We start from the raw sequence: 27819 nt of genomic DNA on the forward strand, positions 1-27819 counted from the left end.
GAACAGAAGGAAAGGGAGAAAGCAGGAAAGGTTTGGAGATGACCGTGCTCAGGGCGGCATGGTCTGCAGCTTCTAAAGCGTGGAGGATGGGACGGAGGAGGAGCAGAATACGGAGAAAGGGGAAAGCAGAGGAAAAACACTCACGCCAATGGGTAAAAGGGAAAAGGTGAGAAGGAATGGAGTAAGAGAGGGAACCAATGGGTGGGAGGGGCGGAGGAAGAAGGGGGAGGGGCAGAAGCCAATGGGGGAGCCGGGACGCGAGCGAGGACGCGGCCCCGCGCGCTCGCTCCCTCCCTCCTTCTCGGGAGCTCGCGCCTTCCCAGGCTCCCGGGAGACGAGGGCAGGGGCGGGGCCCAGCCGGGCTCGCGGCGCGGGAGGCGTCGCGAGGTGAGGGCGGCGGGGGCGGGGGATTGTGGGGAGGGCGCTGTGGCTGCGCGCGCGCGCGCCCCGTCGAGGCTGCGCCGCCGCTCCGCCCCCGGCCGTGTGTGTGGCAGCGCGCGCGCGCGCGTGCGTTCCGGCGGTGCGCGCCGGGAGAGATGCTGAGGTAAAGTTCGGGAGAGAGGGAGAGATCCGTCAGCGCGAGGGAGCCCGAGTGGCCGCCATTACTGAGCCCGGCGCGGCGGCGGGCGCTGGGGAAGGGGGGAGGGACGGGGCCGCCGCTGGTGGCGGGGAGGGAGGGAGGGAGGGTGGGTTACCCGGCCGCGGGAGCCGTAGGGCTTGAGGTTTCGGGGCGTGTGTGTTGGGGAGGGCGGGGGGAGGTGGCTGAAGGGACGCGGCGCACGGTGAGCGCGCCGGGGAAGAGAGACGAGCAGAGAGTGGAGGAGGAGGCGGCGGCGGGAGCGCTCCCCAGGAATGTCGCTGCCGCCGCCACCGCCGGGACCGCTGCCGTTGAGGAGGAGATGGAGGAGACCGACGGTGTTAGGTAGGACCTTGCGACTCCCTGCTCCTTCGGGCCTGCCGGCTCGCCCCCTCCCCGCCGGGGACCCTCCAGCCGCCCGCTGCCCTCTGTCCCGCTCGGTCGCCGCCGCCGGTTGTAACCAGTTCAAGGGGCTGGGGCCCCGCAGCCGCCGAGGGGAGCCTGGCGCCGCGCTCGGTCCTTGCAGGCCGGGGCGGGGAGCGGTTGCCGCGGGGAGGATACGGGCGGCGTGAAGGGCAGAGAGGCCGTGGGGGTGGGGGGCGCTTTCTCCACAGGTGACGGGGCAGGGGTCGGCGGAGGCCTGGTGGCGGCCGGGGATCACGCGGGCCCCGCCGGGTGTCCGACCTCGCCCGCCGCCCTCACTTGCTCTGGTCTCGGATGGTGCGTGGGGGAGGAAGGTGGCCGTGTCTGTTGCCCGGGTGGCTGCTGTTAACGAGTTCCACCTGGAAGGGGGAGAGGGGGTGGGCGCATATTCGCGGAGACACAATCCTCGTTGCAAACTTGAGCGTCTTTCTGGGGGATCGGCCCTTTCACTTTTTTCCCCTAGCTCCCCCACTCCTCCCTGGGTTCTGTTCACCAATTTCCCGTCTGCTCCTAAAGCTCAGGGTAGGATATGAGAAGTTGCGCTGCGCAACCAAAACACAAGAGTCCTAAGGGTTGACTGCGACTGGGTGAGCCTTTGATACTGAGTTCTCGCTAGAATAACCTCTAGATTCTCCCTGTTTCCACTAAAGAAAAGTATCGGGGTGGGGGTGGGGAGCTTCGCGGGAGCGCGCGCGCACTTATCCACACATAAATACACTCACTCCTTCACACCCTCCCTCTCCAGCGTTACTAGAAATGCAAGTGAGGTGGACGCTCTTGGTGCAGCTGAGGCTGAAAGGTGCTCGGAAGTCAAGGCAAACTATCAGGACGTTTAGTAAAATTTCGAGAAAGTTGTAGGGGAGAAGCTCCAGTCTGGGCCCATGCTGAATATATGGGAATTTAAATGTTCTAAATTTAGGCCAAAATAGGCATGCAGATGGTGTGTACGCGCGTTTTTAACTTTAAATTCCCAACGATAATTTGCATTTGCCTTTGTGATTGGTAGGAAACGACATCATTCTTTAAAAAGTGTTCAGGTATAAAACAGGTGTAAAACAGGTATAAAACAGTGAAATGCATCGCTATATTTACTGATTTTTGCTTATGCTGTCTTCTACAGGTGTTGGGGGGGCGGGGTTTGTCGACTCCACTTAAATCCAAAACCAGTATTCAATTTGAATAGTATATTAGGGAGTGTTTATTTACATTGCTGTTCTCCTTCATTTCAGGGCATATTTCTCTAAGTCTCCATTTAAGATGGTTCTTTTAACAAAAATGTGATCTAGATTCAACTCTTAAGAAAAATATTTAGTTAAGTAAGATATGTTAATAAATTGTGTTTGGAAGTGTTTTGCTGTCAATTCCAGTTTATTTGACTTTAATGTGATAAAACTGTACTCTTAGTATTTTTAGATAGACATACTGACCATATAGGTAACCTGCTAGACAGTTTCCAGATTAAGGTTTTGCTTCCATTTTAAATTGCTTTCTCATTTTTGGCTTTTTCATGTGTTCTTTGTAATTGACTCACATTTCTTGTATCTGTAGTATCAATAGATCAGAGGAAGAGGCTGGTAAATGCAGATCACCAAAAACTTTTATAGGCCTTGGAGCATATGACTAAACATACATGACTGAAAAGCTGGGAATACCTGTGCATTTAACTTTCAAGAAATAGCACTATTGATCAGATGGACTTAAAGCAAAAATTAGAGCAATACAGGTGACTAGATAACAGTCGATTTGGTTGTCATGTGTAGGCTACATTTTTTTTTAACCCACCTCAGCATGTCTTATTTTACCATTCTTTGTACGTTAATTGTAAGAGCACTGGGGAATGGGGTGTGTTACACTTTGATATGAGAAAGAATTGTCACAGAATCTGATATCTTTATCAATTTTTTAGCACCCCTCCCCCACATTTAAATTAGCCATTTAGAAATTGTATTGCAAAATTAATATCTTACTTCTGTCACATGGTACTTATCCTAAATGTTTTCAAACCATGCCCCCACCCCCATCTTTTTATGTTTGAAAGGCAGATTTAAATCTGCACACTTGCTCTTTCGGAGAAAATTATTTTGACCTTGAAAGTTAAGATTTTTTAAGGAATAAAATACTGTACTTGCATTCTTTTTTTGGAATTGAAGTTGTGGCACAGCTTAGAATAATAGTTTTGTCACTCACTTTTAAATTGAAAAAATTATTTCTCAAGAAGAGCTTACTAAACTTTTACTTTTTCATCATTAGCAGGACTTAAGGTAAGTGTTGCCTTTAGTATTCACTTCTTAAATATGAAATGGCATAACAGAGATTTTCTTGATAACTACAGAATGCTTTAATTTTCACAACTTCAGTTTCCATAGATATTATTTTTAAAACTTTATTTGGGCTAATTGTTTCTTTGCCCACCAAGGAAGGATACAGGTAATATAGTTCACTCAAGAAACGCTGTATAGTGTTCTGTTTTAGTAATGTCTTATGTTCCTAAAGGATGTTTGTAAAATACATTTGAAGTACACCAAGGGAATTCGGCTTTTTAAAGAACTGTGAAGAAACTTTATGAAGTGATCCATTATTTGGTGACTTGAGTAATCAAGCTCCTATTTGTTTACATGAAGGTTGTTGATAATTTTCTCAAACTCGGAAAATTAAGAAAAAATAGTTCAGTACTAAGAATTTTAAGTATGAACTTTAATTGGTTTTCAAATTCTGTTCCTTGGATCCCTTATGGATTTTTGCTGGATGTCTTGAGACTTCCTCTGATACCCCACCCTTCAAAACCAGGGCAGCCTTTATTTTTGTCTATTAAGTGTATTGTATCAATACTTAAATATAAAAATTCCTTTGAAAAAAGAAATCATCTGCATTAGGAATTTTTTTTTTTAACATCTTTATTGGAGTATAATTGCTTTACAATGGTATGTTAGTTTCAGCTTCACAACAAAATGAATCAGTTATATATACACATATATTCCCATATCTCTTCCCGCTTGCGTCTCCCTCCCTCCCACCCTCCCTATCCCACCCCTCCAGGCAGTCACAAAGCACCGAGCTGATCTCCCTGTGCTATGCGGCTGCTTCCAACTAGCTAACTGCCTTACGTTTGGTAGTGTATATATGTCCATGCCTCTTTATCGCTTTGTCACAGTTTACCCTTCCCCCTCCCCATAGCCTCAAGTCCATTCTCTAGTAAGTCTGTGTCTTTATTCCTGTTTCACCCCTAGGTTTTTCATGACATTTTTTTTTTTAATTCCATATATATGTGTTAGCATACGGTATTTGTCTCTCTCTTTCTGACTTACTTCACTCTGTATGACAGACTCTAGGTCTATCCACCTCATTACAAATAGCTCAATTTCGTCTCTTTTTATGGCTGAGTAATATTCCATTGTATATATGTGCCACATCTTCTTTATCCATTCATCCGATGATGGACACTTAGGTTGTTTCCATCTCTGGGCTATTGTAAATAGAGCTGCAATGAACATTTTGGTACATGACTCTTTTTGAATTATGGTTTTCTCAGGGTATATGCCCAGTAGTGGGATTGCTGGGTCATATGGTAGTTCTATTTGTAGCTTTTTAAGGAACCTCCATACTGTTCTCCACAGTGGCTGTATCAATTTACATTCCCACCAACAGTGTAAGAGGGTTCCCTTTTCTCCACACCCTCTCCAGCATTTATTGTTTCTAGATTTTTTGATGATGGCCATTCTGACTGGTGTGAGATGATATCTCATTGTAGTTTTGATTTGCATTTCTCTAATGATTAGTGATGTTGAGCATTCTTTCATGTGTTTGTTGGCAGTCTGTATATCTTCTTTGGAGAAATGTCTATTTAGGTCTTCTGCCCATTTTTGGATTGGGTTGTTTGTTCTTTTGTTATTAAGCTGCATGAGCTGCTTATAAATTTTGGAGATTAATCCTTTGTCAGTTGCTTCATTTGCAAATATTTTCTCCCATTCTGAGGGTTGTCTTTTGGTCTTCTTTATGGTTTCCTTTGCTGCGCAAAAGCTTTTAAGTTTCATTAGGTCCCATTTGTTTACTTTTGTTTTTATTTCCATTTCTCTAGGAGGTGGGTCAAAAAGGACCTTGCTGTGATTTATGTCATAGAGTGTTCTGCCTATGTTTTCCTCTAAGAGTTTGATAGTTTCTGGCCTTACATTTAGGTCTTTAATCCATTTTGAGCTTATTTTTGTGTATGGTGTTAGGGAGTGATCTAATCTCATACTTTTACATGTAGCTGTCCAGTTTTCCCAGCACCACTTATTGAATAGGCTGTCCTTTCTCCACTGTACATTTCTGCCTCCTTTGTCAAAGATAAGGTGACCATATGTGCATAGGTTTATCTCTGGGCTTTCTATCCTGTTCCATTGATCTATCTTTCTGTTTTTGTGCCAGTACCATACCATCTTGATAACTGTAGCTTTGTAGTATAGTCTGAAGTCTGGGAGCCTGATTCCTCCAGTTCCTTCTTTCGTTCTCAAGATTGCTTTGGCTGTTCGGGGTCTTTTGTGTTTCCATACAAATTGCAAAATTTTTTGTTCTAGTTCTGTGAAAAATGCCAGTGGTAGTTTGATAGGGATTGCATGGAATCTATAGATTGCTTTGGGTAGTAGAGTCATTTTCACAATGTTGATTCTTCCAATCCAAGAACATGGTATATCTCTCCATCTATTTGTATCATCTTTAATTTCTTTCATCAGTGTCTTATAATTTTCTGCATACAGATCTTTTGTCTCCTTAGGTAGGTTTATTCCTAGATATTTTATTCTTTTTGTTGCAATGGTAAATGGGAGTGTTTTCTTGATTTCACTTTCAGATTTTTCATCATTAGTATATAGGAATGCCAGAGATTTCTGTGCATTAATTTTGTATCCTGCCACTTTACCAAATTCATTGATTAGCTCTAGTAGTTTTCTGGTAGCATCTTTAGGGTTCTCTATGTATAGGATCATGTCATCTGCAAACAGTGACAGCTTTACTTCTTCTTTTCCGATTTGGATTCCTTTTATTTCCTTTTCTTCTCTGATTGCTGTGGCTAAAACTTCCAAAACTATGTTGAATAAGAGTGGTGAGAGTGGGCAACCTTGTCTTGTTCCTGATCTTAGTGGAAATGCTTTCAGTTTTTCACCATTGAGGATGATGTTTGCTGTGGGCTTGTCATATATGGCCTTTATTATGTTGAGGAAAGTTCCCTCTATGCCTACTTTCTGCAGGGTTTTTATCATAAATGGGTGTTGAATTTTGTCAAAAGCTTTCTCTGCATCTATTGAGATGATCATATGGTTTTTCTCCTTCAGTTTGTTAATATGGTTTATTACATTGATAGATTTGCGTATATTGAAGAATCCTTGCATTCCTGGAATAAACCCCACTTGATCATGGTGTATGATCCTTTTAATGTGCTGTTGGATTCTGTTTGCTAGTATTTTGTTGAGGATTTTTGCATCTATGTTCATCAGTGATATTGGCCTGTAGTTTTCTTTCTTTGTGACATCCTTGTCTGGTTTTGGTATCAAGGTGATGGTGGCCTCGTAGAAGGAGTTTGGGAGTGTTCCTCCCTCTGCTATATTTTGGAAGAGTTTGAGAAGGATAGGTGTTAGCTCTTCTCTAAATGTTTGATAGAATTCGCCTGTGAAGCCATCTGGTCCTGGGCTTTTCTTTGTTGGAAGATTTTTAATCACAGTTTCAATTTCAGTGCTTGTGATTGGTCTGTTCATATTTTCTATTTCTTCCTGATTCAGTCTTGGCAGGTTGTGCATTTCTAAGAATTTGTCCATTTCTTCCAGATTGTCCATTTTATTGTCATAGAGTTGCTTGTAGTAATCTCTCGTGATCTCTTTTATTTCTGCAGTGTCAGTTGTTACCTCTCCTTTTTCATTTCTAATTCTATTGATTTGAGTCTTCTCCCTTTTTTTCTTGATGAGTCTGGCTAGTGGTTTATCTATTTTGTTTATCTTCTCAAAGAACCAGCTTTTAGTTTTATTGATCTTTGCTATTGTTTCCTTCATTTCTTTTTCATTTATTTCTGATCTGATTTTTATGATTTCTTTCCTTCTGCTAGCTTTGGGGTTTTTTTGTTCTTCTTTCTCTAATTGCTTGAGGTGCAAGGTTAGGTTGTTTATTCTAGATGTTTCCTGCTTCTTAAGGTGGGCTTGTATTGCTATAAACTTCCCCCTTAGAACTGCTTTTGCTGCATCCCACAGGTTTTGGGTCGTTGTGTCTCCATTGTCATTTGTTTCTAGGTATTTTTTGATTTCCTCTTTGATTTCTTCAGTGATCACTTCATTATTAAGTAGTGTATTGTTTAGCCTCCATGTGTTTGTATTTTTTACAGATCTTTTCCTGTAATTGATATCTAGTCTCATGGCGTTGTGGTCAGAAAAGATACTTGATACAATTTCAATTTTCTTAAATTTACCAAGGCTTGATTTGTGACCCAAGATATGATCTATCCTGGAGAATGTTCCATGAGCACTTGAGAAAAATGTGTATTCTGTTGTTTTTGGATGGAGTGTCCTATAAATATCAATTAACTCCATCTCGTTTAATGTATCATTTAAAGCTTGTGTTTCCTTATTTATTTTCATTTTGGATGATCTGTCCATTGGTGAAAGTGGGGTGTTAAAGTCCCCTACTATGAATGTGTTACTGTCGATTTCCCCTTTTATGGTTGTCAGTATTTGCCTTATGTATTGAGGTGCACCTATGTTGGGTGCATAAATATTTACAATTGTTATATCTTCCTCTTGGATCGATCCCTTGATCATTATGTAGTGTCCTTCTTTGTCTCTTCTAATAGTCTTTGTTTTAAAGTTAAAGGAATTTTTTGAAAGCCTCCAATTTGTATTCATTAGTTCAGATTATCTTTTTTGGCACTTATTTTATGCCTGGCCTTGGGGGTACCAAGATAAGTTAGTAGTAACTTTACCAGGAATAAATAGTTACAAGTACTAAGAGATGCGGAAAAGAGAACCACTGTTTCTGTCAGGGCCTCTTTGGGAAACCTTTACAGAAGAAGCATTTGAATTTGGATGTTTTGACTGCAAATAGGAGTTTGAATGTAAGAGAGACAAAAAAGGTTTTTGTTTTTTCACTGTATTTTGGAGGTTGACTGTCCACAATTCCTTAGATTTGCAGTCAGATAAAGTAGGTTGTTAATATTTGGTCATGTCTGTGTGTTTTACTCCTTAGAATTAGACTGTTGGGAAAAAATTATGCATAACTTTGTAGTTTTAGGGTTAAAATATGACTGGTATGTTCCATTTGGTTAGATTCTCAAGCTTTTCATCATGAAGAGTTAATGGAAAGGTGAATTTTTATTTTTCTATCTTCGTATTAGATTTAGTCTATTTTATTATCCCTGACCAGTATTTTATTGAACAGCTAGGCACTGTGAGTGATACAAGGAAATATAAAATATTGCTCCCTTAAAAGCTTTGGTGGGGAGTGAGCTTGACAATTTAGGAATAGTTAAATGCCAGTTAGAAGTAGAGTAGAAGAGCCATATACAAGGTAGTACCTATTGATTTAAAAATTGGTGTAAAGGAATTTAGATAAAGGAGATGTCATTTGCAAGTTGCCTAGGATTCGAATGAGTGAGAAAAACATTTAAGTTAATGGCACTGTGGACCCAAAGCACAGGGGAAGTGTGGATAAATTGACAGGTGAGGAGAAAATATAAGGTAAAAATGTAAGAGCATCAGTTTGTATGTTGTGAGCCAAATTGAAGGATTGGGGAAAAGTGTTAACACAAGGTTAATAGGAGGAGTAATCGGGAAATAAACAAATTACATCTTCATCACTGTCCTTGTTATTATATTTGGCATTGTCAAACAGCCTTGGAAAACTCATTCTTTGGCTTCTGTTAAGGTATATAGTTTGTTTTTTTTCTTCCTAGTGATCCAATATTGTGATCCAGTATTTTACGTTTCTTTCTATACTTGCCTTTCCAGAGTCAGGATAATGTATCTCTTTTTATTTGCTCCTTTATTTTTACTTTGGTTGATTACTAAAGAGAAGGTAGAAAATTAACATTCCTATGATCTGGGAAACTGAGATCCAGATTTCTACTCTTCTCTGTAAGTTTGTAACTCTTTGGATACTTGTTAAAAAGAGTATTAAATCAAATGGCCTCTTAAATAATTTTCTAAAGTTTATGATCTTGAAATTGATGTTACTGATCTTGACTTTGCCTCATTTCATTTCTGTATTTTCATTTGTCTTGGTAATACTGTTACCTGAAACTCAAGTGATAGCACCATCTGTTGCTGGGACTGATTAGTTTTTCTTTAAGAAACATTGACTCATTTGTTTTTATTTCTTTTATCTAGCAGCCAGTCACCAAGATCTTTGTCTTGGACTGCTGTTTTCAGTTCTGTGATAGTTCAGGTGCTTTCAAGCCTCTAGTATATGTACATCTCTTGGGCATTGTGCCCTACCAAATCCAGTTTTGTATTCTACGTCTAATCTGGAATGGCTTCTTATTGCTCATTACAAAGTCTAACTCACGTTTGCCCTTGAAGACCTTCCATAGATCTTATATCTTCAGAAATAAATAAGAAATAAGTTTCTACTTTCCAACATGGCAGCTGTGCTCAACCACTCCACCCTAATCACACACCAGGAAGGACTTCTTTTTAAAATCCAAATCCAGTCTGTTTTCAGAGTTTACTCAGATCCTTTAATCTGTTGCAGGGGTCTGCAGATTATAGCCTCTGGGCCAAATCCAGCCTGCTGCCTGTTTTCATTTAATGGCTTTTTACATTTTGAAATGGTTGAGGAAACAGTTAAAAGAATAATATTTTGATATATGTGAAAATTATATGGAATTCAAATTTCATTGTCCATAAATAACCAGTGATCATTTTTGTAAGTATTGTCTATGGCTGTAATATTTACTGTCTGGCCTTTTACAGAAAAAGTTTTCCAAGCCCTGACCTATACCAATATGTACTGATTTTTCATTTCTTTGAATTCCTGTTACATTTATCAGTTCCATAGTATAGCACACTGCCTATGACTCCTCAGCTATGGTGCTATATATAAAGCTTCTTAAAAATAGTGGGGAAAGTGTTTTTCAGCCTTTTAAAAAAAATCCATACCTCCTTTTTAGTCTATACCCCTTTTTGAGATTCTTATTTGACCACCTAATGTTCCCATAATTAAGAATATTGTTAAACTTAATACAGTTTGTTTTCCCTCCTGTGTAGCATTACAATAACAAACGTTAAATTATGCCCTTTCCCCCTGCTTTTCAGTTCTTCAAAGTGAGAAGAAAGGACTCAGACCCTGGAAGGGAGCATATTCATAGCCTGGCTTAGTGGACTTCCCTGTACATACCTTTGTACCCTCAAAACTTCTGACATAAAGCTAAGCAAATAGTAGCTAAGCACAGTATGTACTTAATGGGTTGCTTACATAGGTTGATGTAAATGAGGTTACTGTTGGTTCTTCTGTTTTCATCACAGAATAAGGAAATGGACTAGGAAGAGTTTAGAATAACTTCGACACCATGTCCTCAGAGGCAACATGTTGTTAGAGGAAAGTGTGGATTAAAAACAGGATAGGCAGTTTATCTAGGGAGTAGTTTACATCATTGCTTTTCAAATATTTTCTGCAATGAAACTTTTTCAAACAATAAATCCTTGAAATATCAAAAGATAAAAATGGATAAAAGCAGAATTACCTTTGCTGAGTAGGTTTTGGGGAGATCTCAAGAGTACTGCCTACTGAGACCCTTCTGGAAGGTACCCTTCAGGCTTAATGTTTATAAACCCATAATTTGTTAATGAGCAGACTAAAGATCTTGGAAAAAATACTGGACTTTTTATATTAGAATATTCTGCTGTGCTAAACCTATGGACCCATAATAGTGTGTGATTTTGTTAATTGTGACTGCGAATATGACTTCCAGATTGTCCAGTGGTTTGGGATCCGAGTCTGGAGATTGATTCATTCAGTCATCAAATACTTGAGCACCCACTGTGTGTCAGGCACTGATCTGAGTGCTAGGAATATGGTAAAAAACAAAACAAAATCTCCATCCTAACAGTTTATCCTGAATCTTACCAAGATATGCTTCAATAAAGACTAATTCATAGGAATGATGACTTTAGCATTCCTTTCACCCTTAAGATAGTGTGCTTATGTGGTACAGACCTTGGTCAAAGAAAACATGGAATATGATTGACTCTCCTACAGGTGTTAACATTGTTTACTTAGCTATCTTTTATATGTTAAAATGACTTTTCCATTTCCTCTTCTAATTTTTATGGCATATATTTATCATTGAGAATTAGCAACATTAAGAAAAGTATATTTTAAGGCAATATTATGCCATATTCATCTTTTAGTATACAGTTGATGTTTTTATTCTCAAACTGTTCTCGATAAGTTTACCTAAGATTGTGGAATATATGATCACCTTTGGGCTTGGATCTGCTTCTGTCTTGAATATTTGTTTATTTAAGGGATATTTTCTCTATTTGACTTAAAGAAGATGGAGCACATAATTACAGAGCTGCTTCTGCGTAATTAGGTCTTTGAAATGTTTTCTGTAGTAAATAGTTGTGATTTAAAAAAATTTTTAGGTGTCAAAAATAAAAGTTAGATGATTATTCTGGCTGAATACAGGCATACATTTTATTACGCTTCACAGATACTGTGTTTTTGCTCATTCAAGGTTTTTGGCAACCCTGTGTAGAGCAAGTCTATAGACACCATTTTTCCAACAGCATTATTTTTTAGTTAAGGTATGTACATTGTTTTTTTAGACATAATGGTACTGAACACTTAGTAGACTACAGTATAGTGTAAACATAACTTTCATATGCACTGAGAAACCAAAAAATTCATGTGACTTATGTTATTGTGATACTTGTTTTCTTGTGGTGGTACGTTATTGTGATACTTCCTTTCTTGTGGTGGTCTGCAACCAAACCTGCAATATCTCCGAGGTATGCCTGTACAGTATTATAGATTATAGTTAGTCTTTATTCTGATGGCTTAATTTTTGACAAAAAATTTTGGGACCTTGAATATATGTATATTTTCTCCATAAGTAGCTTTAGAAAATCTTTTAGATTAGTAAATCATGGCACCTATTTAGTAAACCTAACATGCTTTACTTTTTTTTTTTTAACCGAAGATTTAAGAACATTTGATTTTAATATTTATTAGCATTCATGCATTTGTTGAATAGCTACTAGGTGGGAAGGACTGTTCTGGGCTCTTGGGAGCCCAGATGATGGAATGAACAGATTTGTGCCTTTGTGCATCTTTATTAAACCTGGAGTGGGGCAGGGAGAGGGATAGAGTTAATGACAGATAATAAAGAAGTAAGTTGTATAGTAAGTTAGGAGGGTAAGCAAAGGAGAATTTGGGGAGTATTAGGAAAATAAGTGCAAAGGTAGGAAAATGTTTGGCTTGTTGAGCAACAGTTCAGGGTTTCTCACTGTGACTGGAATAGAATGAGAATGGGGAGAATAGTATGAGAGTAGGTCAGAGAGTAAGGTAGGGCTGGAGAAGGTAGATCTTGTAGAAAGCCATTGAAAGGACTTGGCTTTTATTTTTAGGAGCCACTGGAGAGTTTTGAGCAAAAGAAAGGAAGGGTCTGACTTAAGTTTTAAAAGAATTACTCTGGCTGCTCTATGAACAGACGGGGGAAGGGGAGCAGGAGTGGAAGCAGAGAAATTAGTTTAGAAGCCTTTGGAATAATCCAGAGCCAGAGATGACAGTGGAATGAGATCAGAGTTATAACAATAAAGGTAGTGAAAAGCAATAAATTTTGGATGTATTTTGAAGATAGGGCCAGCAAGAATTTCCTGACACAGTATGGTAACTTAAAAGTGTAAAATAGTTTTTAAAATATACTTTTTATTGATTGAGTGCAATAGTTTTGTGAAAAGGTACAAAACAAAATTTAGTTTAAGTCCAGAATTAATAAGAATCTTTTCAGTTTCCTAGATCCCTTATAGAACTTAAAAACATTTTTTTTTGGGCAGAAAACCACTTCATGTTATTAAAACTCCATTAAAAGGAGCACGTTACGTTTGAATGGCTTAAAATTGCTCAGAAAACTTAGTTGTAGAGGTAGCTTCATTGCAGCAGACAACTGTAGGACAGTTCCACTCAAAAATTGTACATTGTCATTAATTTCTGTAAGGATGCTTAATCTAAACATTTCCTTGAAGTGAAAGTTTATAGGGTAGTCTTAAAGGCAGGATGAGAAACTGATTGCAAACTATTAAAAGCAGCACTACTGCTTAAGAAAGTAAAGATTGGTCATCAAGAGACTCATCTTAACCCTCTAACTTTGAGTAGGTCATTGTTTTTATCTTGGTTTTTCCATGAGCAAAAATCAGCATGATAGTAGATGTTAGAGAGAACAAGGTATTTTTAGTTATATGAAAATAGTTATGTCAAAAATAGAAAAGAGGGGCTTCCCTGGTGGCGCAGTGGTTGAGAGTCCGTCTGCCGATGCAGGGGACACGGGTTCGTGCCCCGGTCCGGGAAGATCCCACATGCCGCGGAGCCTGTGCGTCTGGAGCCTGTGCTCCGCAACGGGAGAGGCCACAACAGTGAGAGGCCCGCGTACCGCCAAAAAAAAAAAAAAAAAAAAAATAGAAAAGATATGTCTGGATTGACATAGTCAAATATTACCATTAAAAATATTTGAAAGGAATTTTCAAATTAAATCAAACAGGCTGCCTATAGACATTGGCCAGGCTGCCTGTAGACATTGGCCATTAGCTTATTAGTGGGAACTCAAAACAAAAAAAAACAGAAGGCATTCTTTTTTTCTCAGCACAGCAGAAAAATTACCTTGGTTAGTTAATGAGGGCAGTTTTGACTTGGATAGTGAGGGCCAGTGGATAATTCATGTATGTATAAACTATCCAAGTGTCTGAAAGTAAATTTCTGTATAACCTATTACAGCCAATCTCATGAGAGCTGTCTTTCTCCCTTGGGGTGGTAATAGCATACTCACTCAAACAAATGGCAAAATCTTTTTGAGGGCAGGATGGCAACAATTTTTTTTTTTCTGGTCTAGGATTTCTGAAACATTTAAAAAATCTGAAAACACTTTTATAAACTTTAGTTTCTGAGTTAAGTAAACCTGTAAATCAAATAAAGAAGACACTGCTCTGATGAAGAGTTGGAGAGAGCAACTATTTATTTGCCCAGTGTTCTTTCCCACCTCTAGATGAAAGAATTTTCCCACCAGAATTTGAAAATCACTATATGGCGACTCATGACATAAACTCTGGATCTGACTTCAGAATACCAGCAGGTAGCCTGCCTGAGAGCATCGTTAGAAAAAAGAATATGGATGTTCCTCACTGTGTCTAATTGGTAGTTTACTGTAAATTTGGTTTGTTAACCATAAATGACACACAAAGCTACCTTATTTTTAATTTAAACTTCAGTATTTGTAATTCAGAGACTGCCACTAACAAATTAATTAGGATGTGTTGAAGCCTTAGTATTAAAAATTATCCTCAGTATAATAGAGGGGCTTCCCTGGTGGCGCAGTGGTTGGGAGTCCGCCTGCCGATGCAGGGGACACGGGTTCGTGCCCCGGTCCGGGAAGATCCCACGTGCCGCGGAGCGGCTGGTCCCATGAGCCATGGCCGCTGAGCCTGCGCGTCCGGAGCCTGTGCTCCGCAACGGGAGAGGCCACAGCGGTGAGTGGCCTTCGCACCGCAAAAAAAAAAAAAACCACATAATAGAGGGGTTTTTTTTGTCTGTTAGATAAAAAGCTTTCCAGTTTTCAATGACTGATGAAAGCGTGAAGACTTCATGCCTCCACTCATCTTCATTTACTTTTAAGGCCTTTTTCTTTCTGAAACTTAAAAAATTGATTTTGTGATAGTGTTTTTATTTCTTCTCTTATACTCCATAACTTTAGATAGAAAAGTATCTCAGTCTTTTGAGGTTTATGCTCTAGGAGAGCATGAATGATTCTTTTCATGTGTTTCGATAAGTATATGTAAAAAATATTAACAAAGATGTGACCATTATGACAAGGATTAGATTTGTAGTTGAAATTTTTCTGCAGTATTCAGGTCCATATGATGTTGTATTGTTACCTTTCTATTAACAGCTTTGTGTCTCTTAAGCTGGAAAGCAGGGGATAGTCTTAAACTTCTTTGAATTGCTCTTAGTTTTCAGAATAGATGTTTGTCTACCAAAGAGTTAATAAAGAGCTATATGTAGTTCTAGTGTTTGTACTGTTTAATGTAAAAATTCCCCAGAGTAATCACTGGTTATGTTTTCTTTTGATGTACATTTAAAAGGATATCTTCTGCAATTTTTTGCTTGCTTAGTAAGAAAGCAGGATAGACCTTGTATTCCACTGTGTTTTCAATTTTTTTCTTAATTGTTAGTTATGAATCACTATGCTATTTTCACAAACTAATTTCCCTTTTTATCACTGTTTATAACTTTGTTATCCAGTTAGTTCACTGTTGTCTTTTCAGTAAATATCCATTAAGTAGCCCAGTTGTTCTTTTATGCAGTTTAGGTAAAGAATGTTAAACTTGGTGCTAAGTGCAAATATTCAGTTTGATCACGTTAAGATTTGTAAAAATTTTTACTTAATGAAAGAGAGTTAAGAGCATTGGGTGGGACTGCCCTACTTTCTTATACTGCTAGTTATTGTATATACTGCTACCAGATAAATATTTGTAAGTCACCAGTCTGATCACATCATTTTTAATAAATCTTCAATAGCTTCCTTGGTTCTAAGAATCAAATTTTAAAAACAGAACTTAGTATTTATTAAGCATTTTTTTCTTTGCTAGGCACTTAACATTAAAGATTAACATTAAACATTTTCTTTAACATTAAAGAAAAAATTAGTTCTTAAATTTGTATAGATAGGCAGCCCTATTTTATAGATGGGGGAACCATGTCTCAAGAGGTTTAGGGCTTTACTATTGTCATAAACTAGTAAATACTAGGAGTTGAATTTGAAATCAGTTCTATTTACTCATGGTGTTCTACTACTTATGTTGCTCCTTCAACATGACAATATTTTATTTATTACCGAATTGAAGATAATGAACATTTTGCTTGAATATCAGATGGCTGATATTGTTAAAAGTAATACTTGGTTGAGGCTGATAGGATAAACTTAGAGAATACAAAAATAAATCTGAAATTTTATTTTAAAATATTATTGTACTAGAAATATTAGAATTTAAATTTCAAGAATAATTTCTCTTTACCATTAGTTGTTAGTATAGCAGATGTGCAGCACAACCTAAATAGATGTTTACTTGCAATTTTGAGGGTAGTGGAGAAGCCACATATTGGGGGCAGGTAGTGGTTCTTTATTTTTTTCCTCATGGTCTTTTTATTCTTTTATTTTGTCTGGATTGAAGATAATTTTCACATATGTTGATGTACATGACTGGATATTTTCCTTGTGAAATTTTGATGTGGTAGAAATGATGATGTATTGCTTTTCCTTCAACCTCAAAAGAATGTGAAGAATCTCCAAATAATACCTTCGTAAGAGACTGATTCATTGCTTCCACACAAATAACCTAAATTAAATTACATGCAATTCTTAAAGTTTATTTGATGTTGTTGGTATATCAAATAATTCTAAAAGATTTTCTCAAATACATAATCGTAAAATTCTTTAGCTTTGTGCTACTCAAAATGTGATCTCTGAGCTCTTTGTAAATACTCAGAGGGAATAAATACAGAAATCAAAAACATTTAGAAACAATTTGACAGTAATTTTGTATCTCTTGAATCTAATAAGAAACTGGGACCTAGATTTTTTAAACATTTCATTCATTGTATTTTTAAAAATTGACTTACAGATATGAAATAAAAGGTCCTTAGATCGTTTGAGAAGCATTGATCTAGTTAAATGCTGTCATTATTTGTATTAACTGTTCATTTATATTTCCTTGTTTAAGTATATGAATATCCTTAATTGCTTTTAGATATAAAATTTGATAGATTTCACAGGAGTATGTTGAAACTTCTTGAAAATTTTTTTAATTCTAAAATCTTGCTAAATTCATATGAAATTCCATTTTAGGGAATAAGTTTTGAGGAACCATGTTACAGAAAGCAGATAGTTTTTTAAAGTTGTGAGAGAGTTGCTCACGCAACTAGTATGTTTTAGTTATCGTCAAACATAGCCAGCCTCCAGTCAGAAAAGGCAGGAAAATTGAGGGAGGGGAAAAGACTAGTTGTTTCCTCAAACTCATAGGAAGAAGTAGAAACAAAATGCACATTTGGTTAAGAGGGTTTTATTTTAAAGTTTGTAAGATCACATTAAAATTTGTATTTAGTTTTTCTTGTTGTTAGATTTGCCTTAAATTTTGAGGTCATCTTGCATTTATAACAGTAAATCATAAACTGTCTTTGGTGATTTCTTAAAATACATGTAACATTGTTAACTTGCCTGGTGCTTTGTTATGAACATCTTTAATATGTATATAATTCGACATGTGTAATTCATGATTAAGATTTGTCCTTTTTCTCTTTCTAGGAAGATGATCCATATGATCTTGAAGACCTTTCTGCACAGAAATGAGGGAAATACAAAGAACCAAATATCGTTCTGAAATTCGGGATCTGTATTTTGAGATGATTTTATTTTCAGAATGAGAAGTATATCTGGTTATCTTTATGAATGTAGAGACATGACAAGAGAGTTATGATGGCAAAAAACAAAGAGCCTCGCCCCCCATCCTATACCATCAGTGTAGTTGGACTCTCTGGGACTGAAAAAGACAAAGGTAACTGTGGAGTTGGAAAGTCTTGTTTGTGCAATAGATATGTACGCTCAAAAGCAGATGAATATTATCCAGAGCATACTTCTGTGCTTAGCACCATTGACTTTGGAGGACGAGTAGTAAACAATGATCATTTTTTGTACTGGGGTGACATAACACAAAGTGGTGAAGATGGAGTAGAATGCAAAATTCATGTCATTGAACAAACTGAGTTCATTGATGACCAGACTTTCTTGCCTCATCGGAGTACGAATTTGCAACCATATATAAAACGTGCAGCTGCCTCTAAATTGCAGTCAGCAGAAAAACTGATGTACATTTGCACTGATCAGCTAGGCTTGGAGCAAGACTTTGAACAGAAGCAAATGCCTGAAGGGAAGCTCAATGTAGATGGATTTTTATTGTGCATTGACGTAAGTCAGGGATGCAATAGGAAGTTTGATGATCAACTTAAATTTGTAAATAACCTTTTTGTCCAACTATCAAAATCAAAAAAACCTGTAATAATAGCAGCAACTAAATGTGATGAATGTGTGGATCATTATCTTAGAGAAGTTCAGGCATTTGCTTCAAACAAAAAGAACCTTCTTGTAGTGGAAACATCTGCACGATTTAATGTCAACATTGAGACGTGTTTCACTGCACTGGTACAAATGCTGGATAAAACTCGTGGCAAGCCTAAAATTATTCCCTATCTGGATGCTTATAAAACGCAGAGACAGCTTGTTGTCACAGCAACAGATAAGTTTGAAAAACTTGTGCAGACAGTGAGAGATTATCATGCAACTTGGAAAACTGTTAGTAACAAATTGAAAAATCATCCTGATTATGAGGAATACATCAACTTAGAGGGAACAAGAAAGGCCAGAAATACATTCTCAAAACATATAGAACAACTTAAACAGGAACATATAAGAAAAAGAAGAGAAGAATATATAAATACTTTACCAAGAGCTTTTAACACTCTTTTGCCAAACCTAGAAGAGATTGAACATTTGAATTGGTCAGAAGCTTTGAAGTTAATGGAAAAGAGAGCAGATTTTCAGTTATGTTTTGTGGTGCTAGAAAAAACACCTTGGGATGAAACTGACCATATAGACAAAATTAATGATAGACGGATCCCATTTGACCTCCTGAGCACTTTAGAAGCTGAAAAAGTCTATCAGAACCATGTACAACATCTAATATCAGAGAAGAGGAGAGTAGAAATGAAGGAAAAATTCAAGAAGACTTTGGAAAAAATTCAGTTTATTTCACCTGGGCAGCCATGGGAGGAAGTTATGTGCTTTGTTATGGAGGATGAAGCCTTCAAATATATCACTGAGGCTGATAGCAAAGAGGTGTATGGTAGGCATCAGCGAGAAATAGTTGAAAAAGCCAAAGAAGAGTTTCAGGAAATGCTTTTTGAACATTCTGAACTTTTTTATGATTTAGATCTTAATGCAACACCTAGTTCAGATAAAATGAGTGAAATTCATACAGTTTTGAGTGAAGAACCTAGATACAAAGCTTTACAGAAACTTGCACCTGATAGGGAGTCTCTTCTACTTAAGCATATAGGATTTGTTTATCATCCCACTAAAGAAACATGTCTTAGTGGCCAAAACTGTACAGACATTAAAGTAGAGCAGTTACTTGCCAGCAGTCTTTTGCAGTTGGATCATGGCCGCTTACGGTTGTATCATGATAGTACCAATATAGATAAAGTTAACCTTTTCATTTTAGGGAAGGATGGCCTTTCCCAAGAACTAGCAAATGAGATAAGGACACAATCCACTGATGATGAGTATGCCTTAGATGGAAAAATTTATGAACTTGATCTTCGGCCTGTTGATGCCAAGTCGCCTTACTTTTTGAGTCAGTTATGGACTGCTGCCTTTAAACCACATGGGTGCTTCTGTGTATTTAATTCCATTGAGTCACTGAATTTTATTGGGGAATTTATTGGAAAAATAAGAACGGAAGCTTCTCAGATCAGAAAAGATAAGTATATGGCTAACCTTCCATTTACATTAATTCTGGCTAATCAGAGAGATTCTATTAGTAAGAATCTACCAATTCTCAGGCACCAAGGGCAACAGTTGGCAAACAAGTTACAATGTCCTTTTGTAGATGTACCTGCTGGTACATATCCTCGTAAATTTAATGAAACCCAAATAAAGCAAGCTCTAAGAGGAGTATTAGAATCAGTTAAACATAATTTAGATGTGGTGAGCCCAGTTCCCACCAATAAGGATGTATCAGAAGCTGACTTGAGAATTGTCATGTGTGCCATGTGTGGTGATCCATTTAGTGTGGATCTTATTCTTTCACCCTTCCTTGATTCTCATTCTTGCAGTGCTGCTCAAGCTGGACAGAATAATTCCCTAATGCTTGATAAAATCATTGGTGAAAAAAGGAGGCGAATACAGATCACAATATTATCATACCATTCCTCAATTGGAGTAAGGAAAGATGAACTGGTTCATGGGTATATATTAGTTTATTCTGCCAAACGGAAAGCATCAATGGGAATGCTTCGAGCATTTCTGTCAGAAGTTCAGGACACCATTCCTGTACAGCTGGTGGCAGTTACTGACAGCCAAGCAGACTTTTTTGAAAATGAAGCCATCAAAGAGTTAATGACTGAAGGAGAACACATTGCAACTGAGATCACTGCTAAATTTACAGCACTGTATTCTTTATCTCAGTATCATCGGCAAACTGAGGTGTTTACACTGTTTTTCAGTGATGTTCTAGAGAAAAAAAATATGATAGAAAATTCCTATTTATCTGATAATACAAGGGAATCAACCCATCAAAGTGAAGATGTTTTCCTGCCATCTCCCAGAGACTGTTTTCCCTATAACAACTACCCTGATTCAGATGATGATACAGAAGCACCACCTCCTTATAGTCCAATTGGGGATGATGTACAGTTGCTTCCAACGCCTAGTGACCGTTCCAGATATAGATTAGATTTGGAAGGAAATGAATATCCTATTCACAGCACACCAAACTGTCATGACCATGAACGCAACCATAAAGTGCCTCCACCTATTAAACCTAAACCAGTTGTACCTAAGACAAATGTGAAAAAGTTGGATCCAAACCTTTTAAAAACAATTGAAGCTGGTATTGGTAAAAATCCAAGAAAACAGACCTCCCGGGTGCCTTTGGCACATCCTGAAGATATGGATCCTTCAGATAACTATTCAGAACCCATTGACACAATTTTCAAACAGAAGGGCTATTCTGATGAGATATATGTTGTCCCAGATGATAGTCAGAATCGCATTATTAAAATTCGAAACTCATTTGTGAATAACACCCAAGGAGATGAGGAAAATGGATTTTCTGATAGAATCTCAAAAAGTCATGGGGAACGGAGACCTTCAAAATACAAATACAAATCTAAAACCCTATTTAGTAAAGCCAAGTCATACTACAGAAGAACGCATTCAGATGCAAGTGATGATGAAGCTTTCACCACTTCTAAAACAAAAAGAAAAGGAAGACATCGTGGAAGTGAAGAAGATCCACTTCTTTCTCCTGTTGAAACTTGGAAAGGTGGTATTGATAATCCTGCAATCACTTCAGACCAGGAGTTAGATGATAAGAAAATGAAGAAGAAAACACACAAAGTAAAAGAAGATAAAAAGGTAAGTTTAATTTATGGTTCATAATGTTTCTAAAGATGTTTGCTTTTGACTTTTAAAAAATTATTTTTTAAGAGAATGGATTTGACATCAATGAGAACTTAGGCTGCCTGTGTCATTCAGTAAATATAATTGACAGCTCTTTTAAATTTTCTGAGTATTTTGTGAGGGCAGATTATTTTTTGTTACTTATTACATTTTATTTACTTGAGCTTTATCTTATTTGGGGTGGAAGTTTGATTTCACATTCTTCAGCATAAAAGTTCTAGCTGAATATGTGTGTTCTCTCTGCAGAAACTCAGATATAAAGTGATTTTGTTCATTTTTTTCTGTTTGTCTGTAAGCATCCCATTTGTCTGTTTTTCCCTTTTGATCTACCATTTTGCAATATTAATTTGATACATTGACATAGCTTGTTTTATTGTGCTTTGCTTTTTGCGCTTCTCAGATACTGCATTTTTTACAAATTGAAGGTTTCTAGCAACCCTGCAACAAGCAAGTCTTCATCAGCACCATTTTTCCAATAGCATTTGCTTACTTCTTACTTGCTTCCATGTTACATTTTGGTAATTCTTGCAATATTCCAAACTTTTAGATTATTATATTTGTTACGGTGATCAGTGATCTTTGATGTTGCTGTTGCAAAAAGATTACAGCTCACTGTCGGCTCAGATGATGGTTAACGTTTTTTAGACTAGAAAACTATAGACAAAGATCTGGCAAGATTGATCAGATAAAAAGAGAAGGCATAAATCCTGAGAATGAAAAGGGGAATATAATTACAGATAGATCAGATTAATAAGATAGTAGAGAATACTATCAACAATTTTATGTCAACAAATTTGAAAGTTTAAACAAAGTTAAACTCCTTGACAAGAAAGCTTAGAATAATCCTGTAACTATTAAATAAATTATGAAGTAATAGTTACATCTTACCACAAAAATACCAGGCCCAGGTAATTTTACAGGAGACTTTTTAGGGAACAGATCATTCCAGTGTTCTACAAATCCAGAAAATAGAATAGGAGAATACATTCTTTAATTCATTATCTGAAGTTATCTATTCTTAATTCCAGAACCAGTCACAGGTAATATTAGAAAAGAAAATTTTAGTCCCATTTTACTTATGAGTGCACATGCAAAAATTCTAAATAAAGTTCAGGTCTACAGACCCTTAACTGCAATTTTGAAATCCAATAACCTCTGAAAACCAAAAGTTTGTTTAGAACTTGGCAGTGTAATCTGATTTACCCTGTTCTTGGTGGGAAAACCTGACTTGAACTAATGTGTGAGGCTACATATAAGCATTGTCTTATTTAGAGTGAATATCCATATAGTTCACTGCAACTGTGTTAATGTATTTGAATACAGGTACTGACCCACAGTTTGTTGGGCTTGTTACCTAATACACGTTTTTTGTACTGTACAGTAGGGATGATGACTAAAATTTTCTGAATTCTAAAATATCTTACCCTAAGGGTTTTACATAGGGATTGTGAATGTATAATACCAAAAGAAAAAATCCAACAATATATATAAAAAGCACTTGATAAAATTTAATAAATGAGAAAGCTACTAAATTATGAACAGATGAGAACTTACTTGAGAAAAGGTATCTATAAATATGCAAACAAGTAAGCATCATCCTAATTAGGGAAATGGATTCCCTTTTCAACCAGGAACAAGACAGAATGTACACACCATCACCACTTCCAGTTGGTATTATACAGAGATCCTAGTTAAAGCAGTAAGATAAGAAAAAAAATTAAAAGGATGAGTATTGGAAAGGAAGAAACAAAATTGTCACTCTTGGCTGATGATATGATTGCCTATGTAAAAGCCAAAAGGGATCTACAGATAAATTATTAGTATTAATAAAAGAGCAAAACAGCTCCATATAAGATCAGTAATCGTCCGTTGCATCTCTATACATCAGCAGTAAACAACTAGAAAAAATAATCAGAGAAGACACCATTTTTAAAAGCATGGCAGATTATCAAGTACCTGGGAGTAATTGTAACATCATGTGCAAACCTCCGTGTGGAAAAGTATAAAACTTTATTGTAAGACATTAAAGAAGATCTAAGTAAATGGGGTCACTATTGCCTTCCTATCCATGAATATGGCTTATCACAAAGAAGTTATTGCTGTTCAGACTTATCTCTAGATTCAGTGTTGTTTCATTCAAAGTGTCAAAGATTTTTCAAGAAATTCTGCACTGATTCTAATACAAATATGGAAGAGTAAATAGTAAAACCAAGTATTTAATAGCCAGGACACTTCTGAAGAAGAAAGGCAGAGGTAGAGTGGTGATGATACATGTGCTTATTCTATCAGATAACGTAAAACTTTAGTATTTAACATAATGTGTTATTGGCTCAGAGACAGGCACATTTACCAGTAAAACAGAACAAAGTGCTCCCAAATACACAGACCTCTGACTTGGAGCTGTCCTTCCAAGCCATGTGAGGCTGTTGAACACTTGAAATGTGGCTAATCTGAATTGGGATATACTGGTCTACAGGGTGAATAAAGGCTTCCCTGAGACTTGTCATTTTGTCAGATCTGATAGATGAATTGGACTTAAGTAGGGGAGTGGTTGGGTGGATGGAAGAATATTTAATGCTGAATGAATAGAATGTGCATATTCTTAAAGGAGGTCACTGTGGCTAGTCATTGATCTAAAGCCGTTGTTGGCAAACTTTCTGTAAAGAGCAAGATAATAAATATTTGAGACTTTGAAGGTAATACCTCCTGTATTATAATTGCTCAGATCTGCTGTAAAAAAAAGCAGGCATGGACAACATGTAAGTGAATGAGTATGGCTTCTTTTTATTTATTTATTTATTTTTGGCTGCGTTGGGTCTTTGTTGCTGCGTGCGGGCTTTTCTCTAGTTGTGAGCGAGGGCTTCTCTTGTTGCAGAGCACGGGCTCTAGGCACGCGGGCTCTAGAGCGCAGGCTCAGTGGTTGTGGCACAGAGGCTTAGTTGCTCCTCAGGATGTGGGATCTTCCCAGGCCAGGGCACGAACCCATGTCCCCTGCATCTGCAGGTGGATTCTTAGCCGCTGCGCCACCAGGGAAGCCCAGTATGGCTATTTTTAAAAACAGGCAGCAGGGTGGATTGGTCCCCTAGGCCATAATTTGCTGATACCTGATCTATGGGAGAGAATAATACAAGGAGAGATTTGAGGCTAGGGACTAGATGCAGACCTTTTTAGCACTGTTAGGAATTTTTGTTATTTAGCCTAAGAGTATATTGAAATTAACAGAGTTAGTGGATCTGAAATCACTGGGTTTCTGTATGGAGTATGGGTTGAGTGATACAGAAGACCAGTAGGCATTTACAGTAGTCTAAGCGAATCATGGTAAAAGCTTTGAATAGTTGGAGTGGGGAGGGAGAGTGGTTTCAATGGATAGAATGGGATGGATTTGAGAAATACTTAAAATACATAAGATTTGATAATGTATTGCATATGTGGGGGAAGAGTAAAGATGATGAAAGAGATAGGAAAGATATCGCCTTGGTTTCTAGCTTGTGCGGCTTAATCAATGATGATGCTGTTCCTGACGTAGAGCATTGGAAATTTGCCAGGTTTGGAGTGGAGGGATGGAAATGAAAACTTTTAGAGTTCAAGTGGAGATATCAAATAGGCAGTTAGATATATAGGTCCTCAGAGAAGAGGTCTGAGTTGGAGATATGTATTTAGGAGACAATGAAGTAGAGATGGCAGTAGATGAAATGACCTAGGGAGTGAATACAGAGGAGTGCCTAACACAGCCTAGACCAATGTTGAATGGCCAAGGAGCAGAGAGGATCCTTAAAGGTAGGGAGAGTAAAAATAGACCACTTACCCTTTCTTAGCTCATTCCCTCACCTGTAAATTAGGAATGATAATGTTTCGCTTGGAATTGTGGTAGAAATTGGAACTGTGTGTCTCAAGTGCCTGACATACAGCAGTGTTCAATAAATGCTATTATAGTGTGCTTCAGGCCTGAAATATCTCAGTATACTCTGTCTGTATTTCAGAATAGTCCTTTGACCCATTTGCTGGATTAGTCTCCTGACTCATTTTTAAATTAAATACTCCTGTGATTTTTGATCCTGAATTTATGTACTACTACTTCTTTTTTTTTTTTTCCTCTAAGAGAAAAGTTCATTCTTTTTACCTTCATTCTTTGATTCCAACATGGGAGCTATAGTCTAGGAATATTTTCTCAGGTTCCTTGACATTGGAAGATTATAACTTTTGGGCATTAGTGGCATCTAAGGAAGGCTCAAAGATCTGTTTCTCTTAATGTGGGCTTTAGTTGTCATTCCTGCCAAGCAGAGAAGGCTTTATGCTTAATTATCTTTTGTTCTATACCCCAAAATGAGTTTAGTGTTAGTTGTGGGAACAAAACCTCTAAGATATTTCTTGATTTGCAAGGATTTTCTTAAGTCATAACCCGTTATAGACATAAATATTTCTATGTAAAGGAAATCTTGCAAAACAATACCTACTTTATAAGTTATTTTGATTTTCTAGTCTATTGCAGTGAAAAAAGGGGTGCTGGTTGTGACCTACTGAATTGACTTTAACTTAACAGGTGCTTGAAAAATAGTGCTTAAGAGAATGAACTGAATGAGAAAATTTGAGTTAATATTGATAAAATTGCCAGTTTTTAACATCCATTCAATGAGATATACTTGTGTTTTAACTAGTTTGTTTTTTCTTCAGTATCCATTTCAGTGCTGTCAGCTTGATTCAGATAGTAAATAGTAGAATACTTTGTGAATTTTGTGGTGCATTAGAATAAGCTGGTATTCTAATGATTTTTCTTTTTGAGCTTTTCTTTAAAATTGTTTTCCTGTCTTATTTCCAGGTCATGAATCTTTTCATCCTCTTATTTATATTAGCAACTACCAACTCCTATTTTACTCTCAAATGTTCCATCCAGTCCTTATTATTTTCTGTGTGTTTTATTGGTCCCTTCTTATTAAACCCCTCTATCAAATAGTATCTTAGAAGATTCTGCTGCTTTAGCCATTATACTAGGGTTTGGAGCCTGTTTAGGGAAGAATACCAAAATAGATATGTTTTCTTCAAAAAACTGAAGAGATATCTATATGTATATATTGAGTCGAAGATGTTAATTTAGTATTAGTAGATAGTGAACTGATACCAAGCTATTAATAGGGTAGATCCTTTAGAGTATAGTAAATCTTAAGTTTAGAATTATTTGACTTCTGACTTCTAGAACCTACAGTCTTTATTAAGTAAAATGCCTTTTGAAAACACTGTCAACCAGACAGTGGTGACCAGAATTTTCTCTTGATTTATAGATTGTTCATTCCAGATATAAAAGTAATGAAGTATATGAAAGTATGTCTGTGGTGAACTGCTGTTTGTCTGTATCAAAATGTATAAGTTGTAGGGTAAGTTTGCTTTTTATTTTTAGTGTATATCACTTAACCTCTTGACAGTCACTTAACTGACTGTCAGTGTTCACATCTGAGGTTCTTGGAAGAGTTATAATTAAGGCTAAATAAAAATTGGATGGGGCTTCCCTGGTGGCACAGTGGTTGAGAGTCCGCCTGCCGATGCAGGGGACACGGGTTCGTGCCTGGTCTGGGAAAATCCCACATGCCGCGGAGCGGCTGGGCCCGTGAGCCATGGCCGCTGAGCCTGCGCGTCCGGAGCCTGTGCTCCGCAACGGGATAGGCCACAACAGTGAGAGGCCCGCGTACCGCAAAAAAAAAAAAAAAAATTGGATGATTAAAGAGCTTACTGTAGGAAGAGCAATACTTACAGATCAGATACAGATAGAGTAGTTTGCACTTTGTTTAATGAGCTAAGTCATTTAACAAAGTCTTGAACTGCTCGACAGTTTCAGGTTTTCTATTTTTCACCTATTTTTTGGGGAGTACCTTGGTTAGATTTCTGGGCAGTTGATAATAGGGTGCCCATTATATATGTTATTACTTTGCAGACACTTCCTTAGGGGAGAGAGTGAGGGTCACTTTTATAAAGGAAGTATGATCAGAAGAATGAGAAAATTGCTTTCCCAGATTCCTCAGCCAGCATCTTTTCCAGCCTCATTGCCATGAGTTGGGTCTTATATCCATTCCTGACCAGTAAAGTCTGGCCAGAGGTGGAGAATTATGCTATTGAATGTAGGCCTGAGCCTTTAGAGCTCTTGGCGAGGTTGGCTTCCCCCAAATTAGGGTAATTTCTAAGGGATGAAAATTGCAGTGTCTAATGCAGGCTAGATTTACATGTTGTTTATAGTTGATCTCCATGGCCTAGCATAGTATGTTGTACTATGATCAGTTTGAAGTCAGTAGGAGTATATAGGTTTGTTTTTGTAGTGGTAATGAAAGAACGATTTATGGGTTTTTAAAAATAATTACATTTATTTTGACTCAAG

General features: G+C 37.6%; 1 protein-coding gene across 3 annotated transcripts in view; it reads left to right on the forward strand.

Moving 5' to 3' along the window:
• The first annotated feature begins 731 nt into the window (after window positions 1–731).
• Window positions 732–27819, forward strand: part of ARHGAP5 (Rho GTPase activating protein 5) — an 81369-nt gene continuing 54281 nt past the window's right edge. Inside the window, exons 1-2 of one of the 3 annotated variants that reach the window (XR_007475937.1) lie at window positions 732–922; window positions 17526–21413. Coding sequence is in view for 2 of the 3 variants with exons in the window: in XM_033409944.2 (XP_033265835.1) it covers window positions 17694–21413 (3720 nt within the window). In the remaining variant the exon portion in view is untranslated. The remainder of the gene's footprint in view (window positions 923–17525; window positions 21414–27819) is intronic. The other 2 variants (XM_033409944.2, XM_033409943.2) reach the window with 2 other exon arrangements.

The sequence above is a fragment of the Orcinus orca genome, chromosome 2, assembly GCF_937001465.1.
Source record: "Orcinus orca chromosome 2, mOrcOrc1.1, whole genome shotgun sequence".
NCBI classification, from domain to species: domain Eukaryota; kingdom Metazoa; phylum Chordata; class Mammalia; order Artiodactyla; family Delphinidae; genus Orcinus; species Orcinus orca.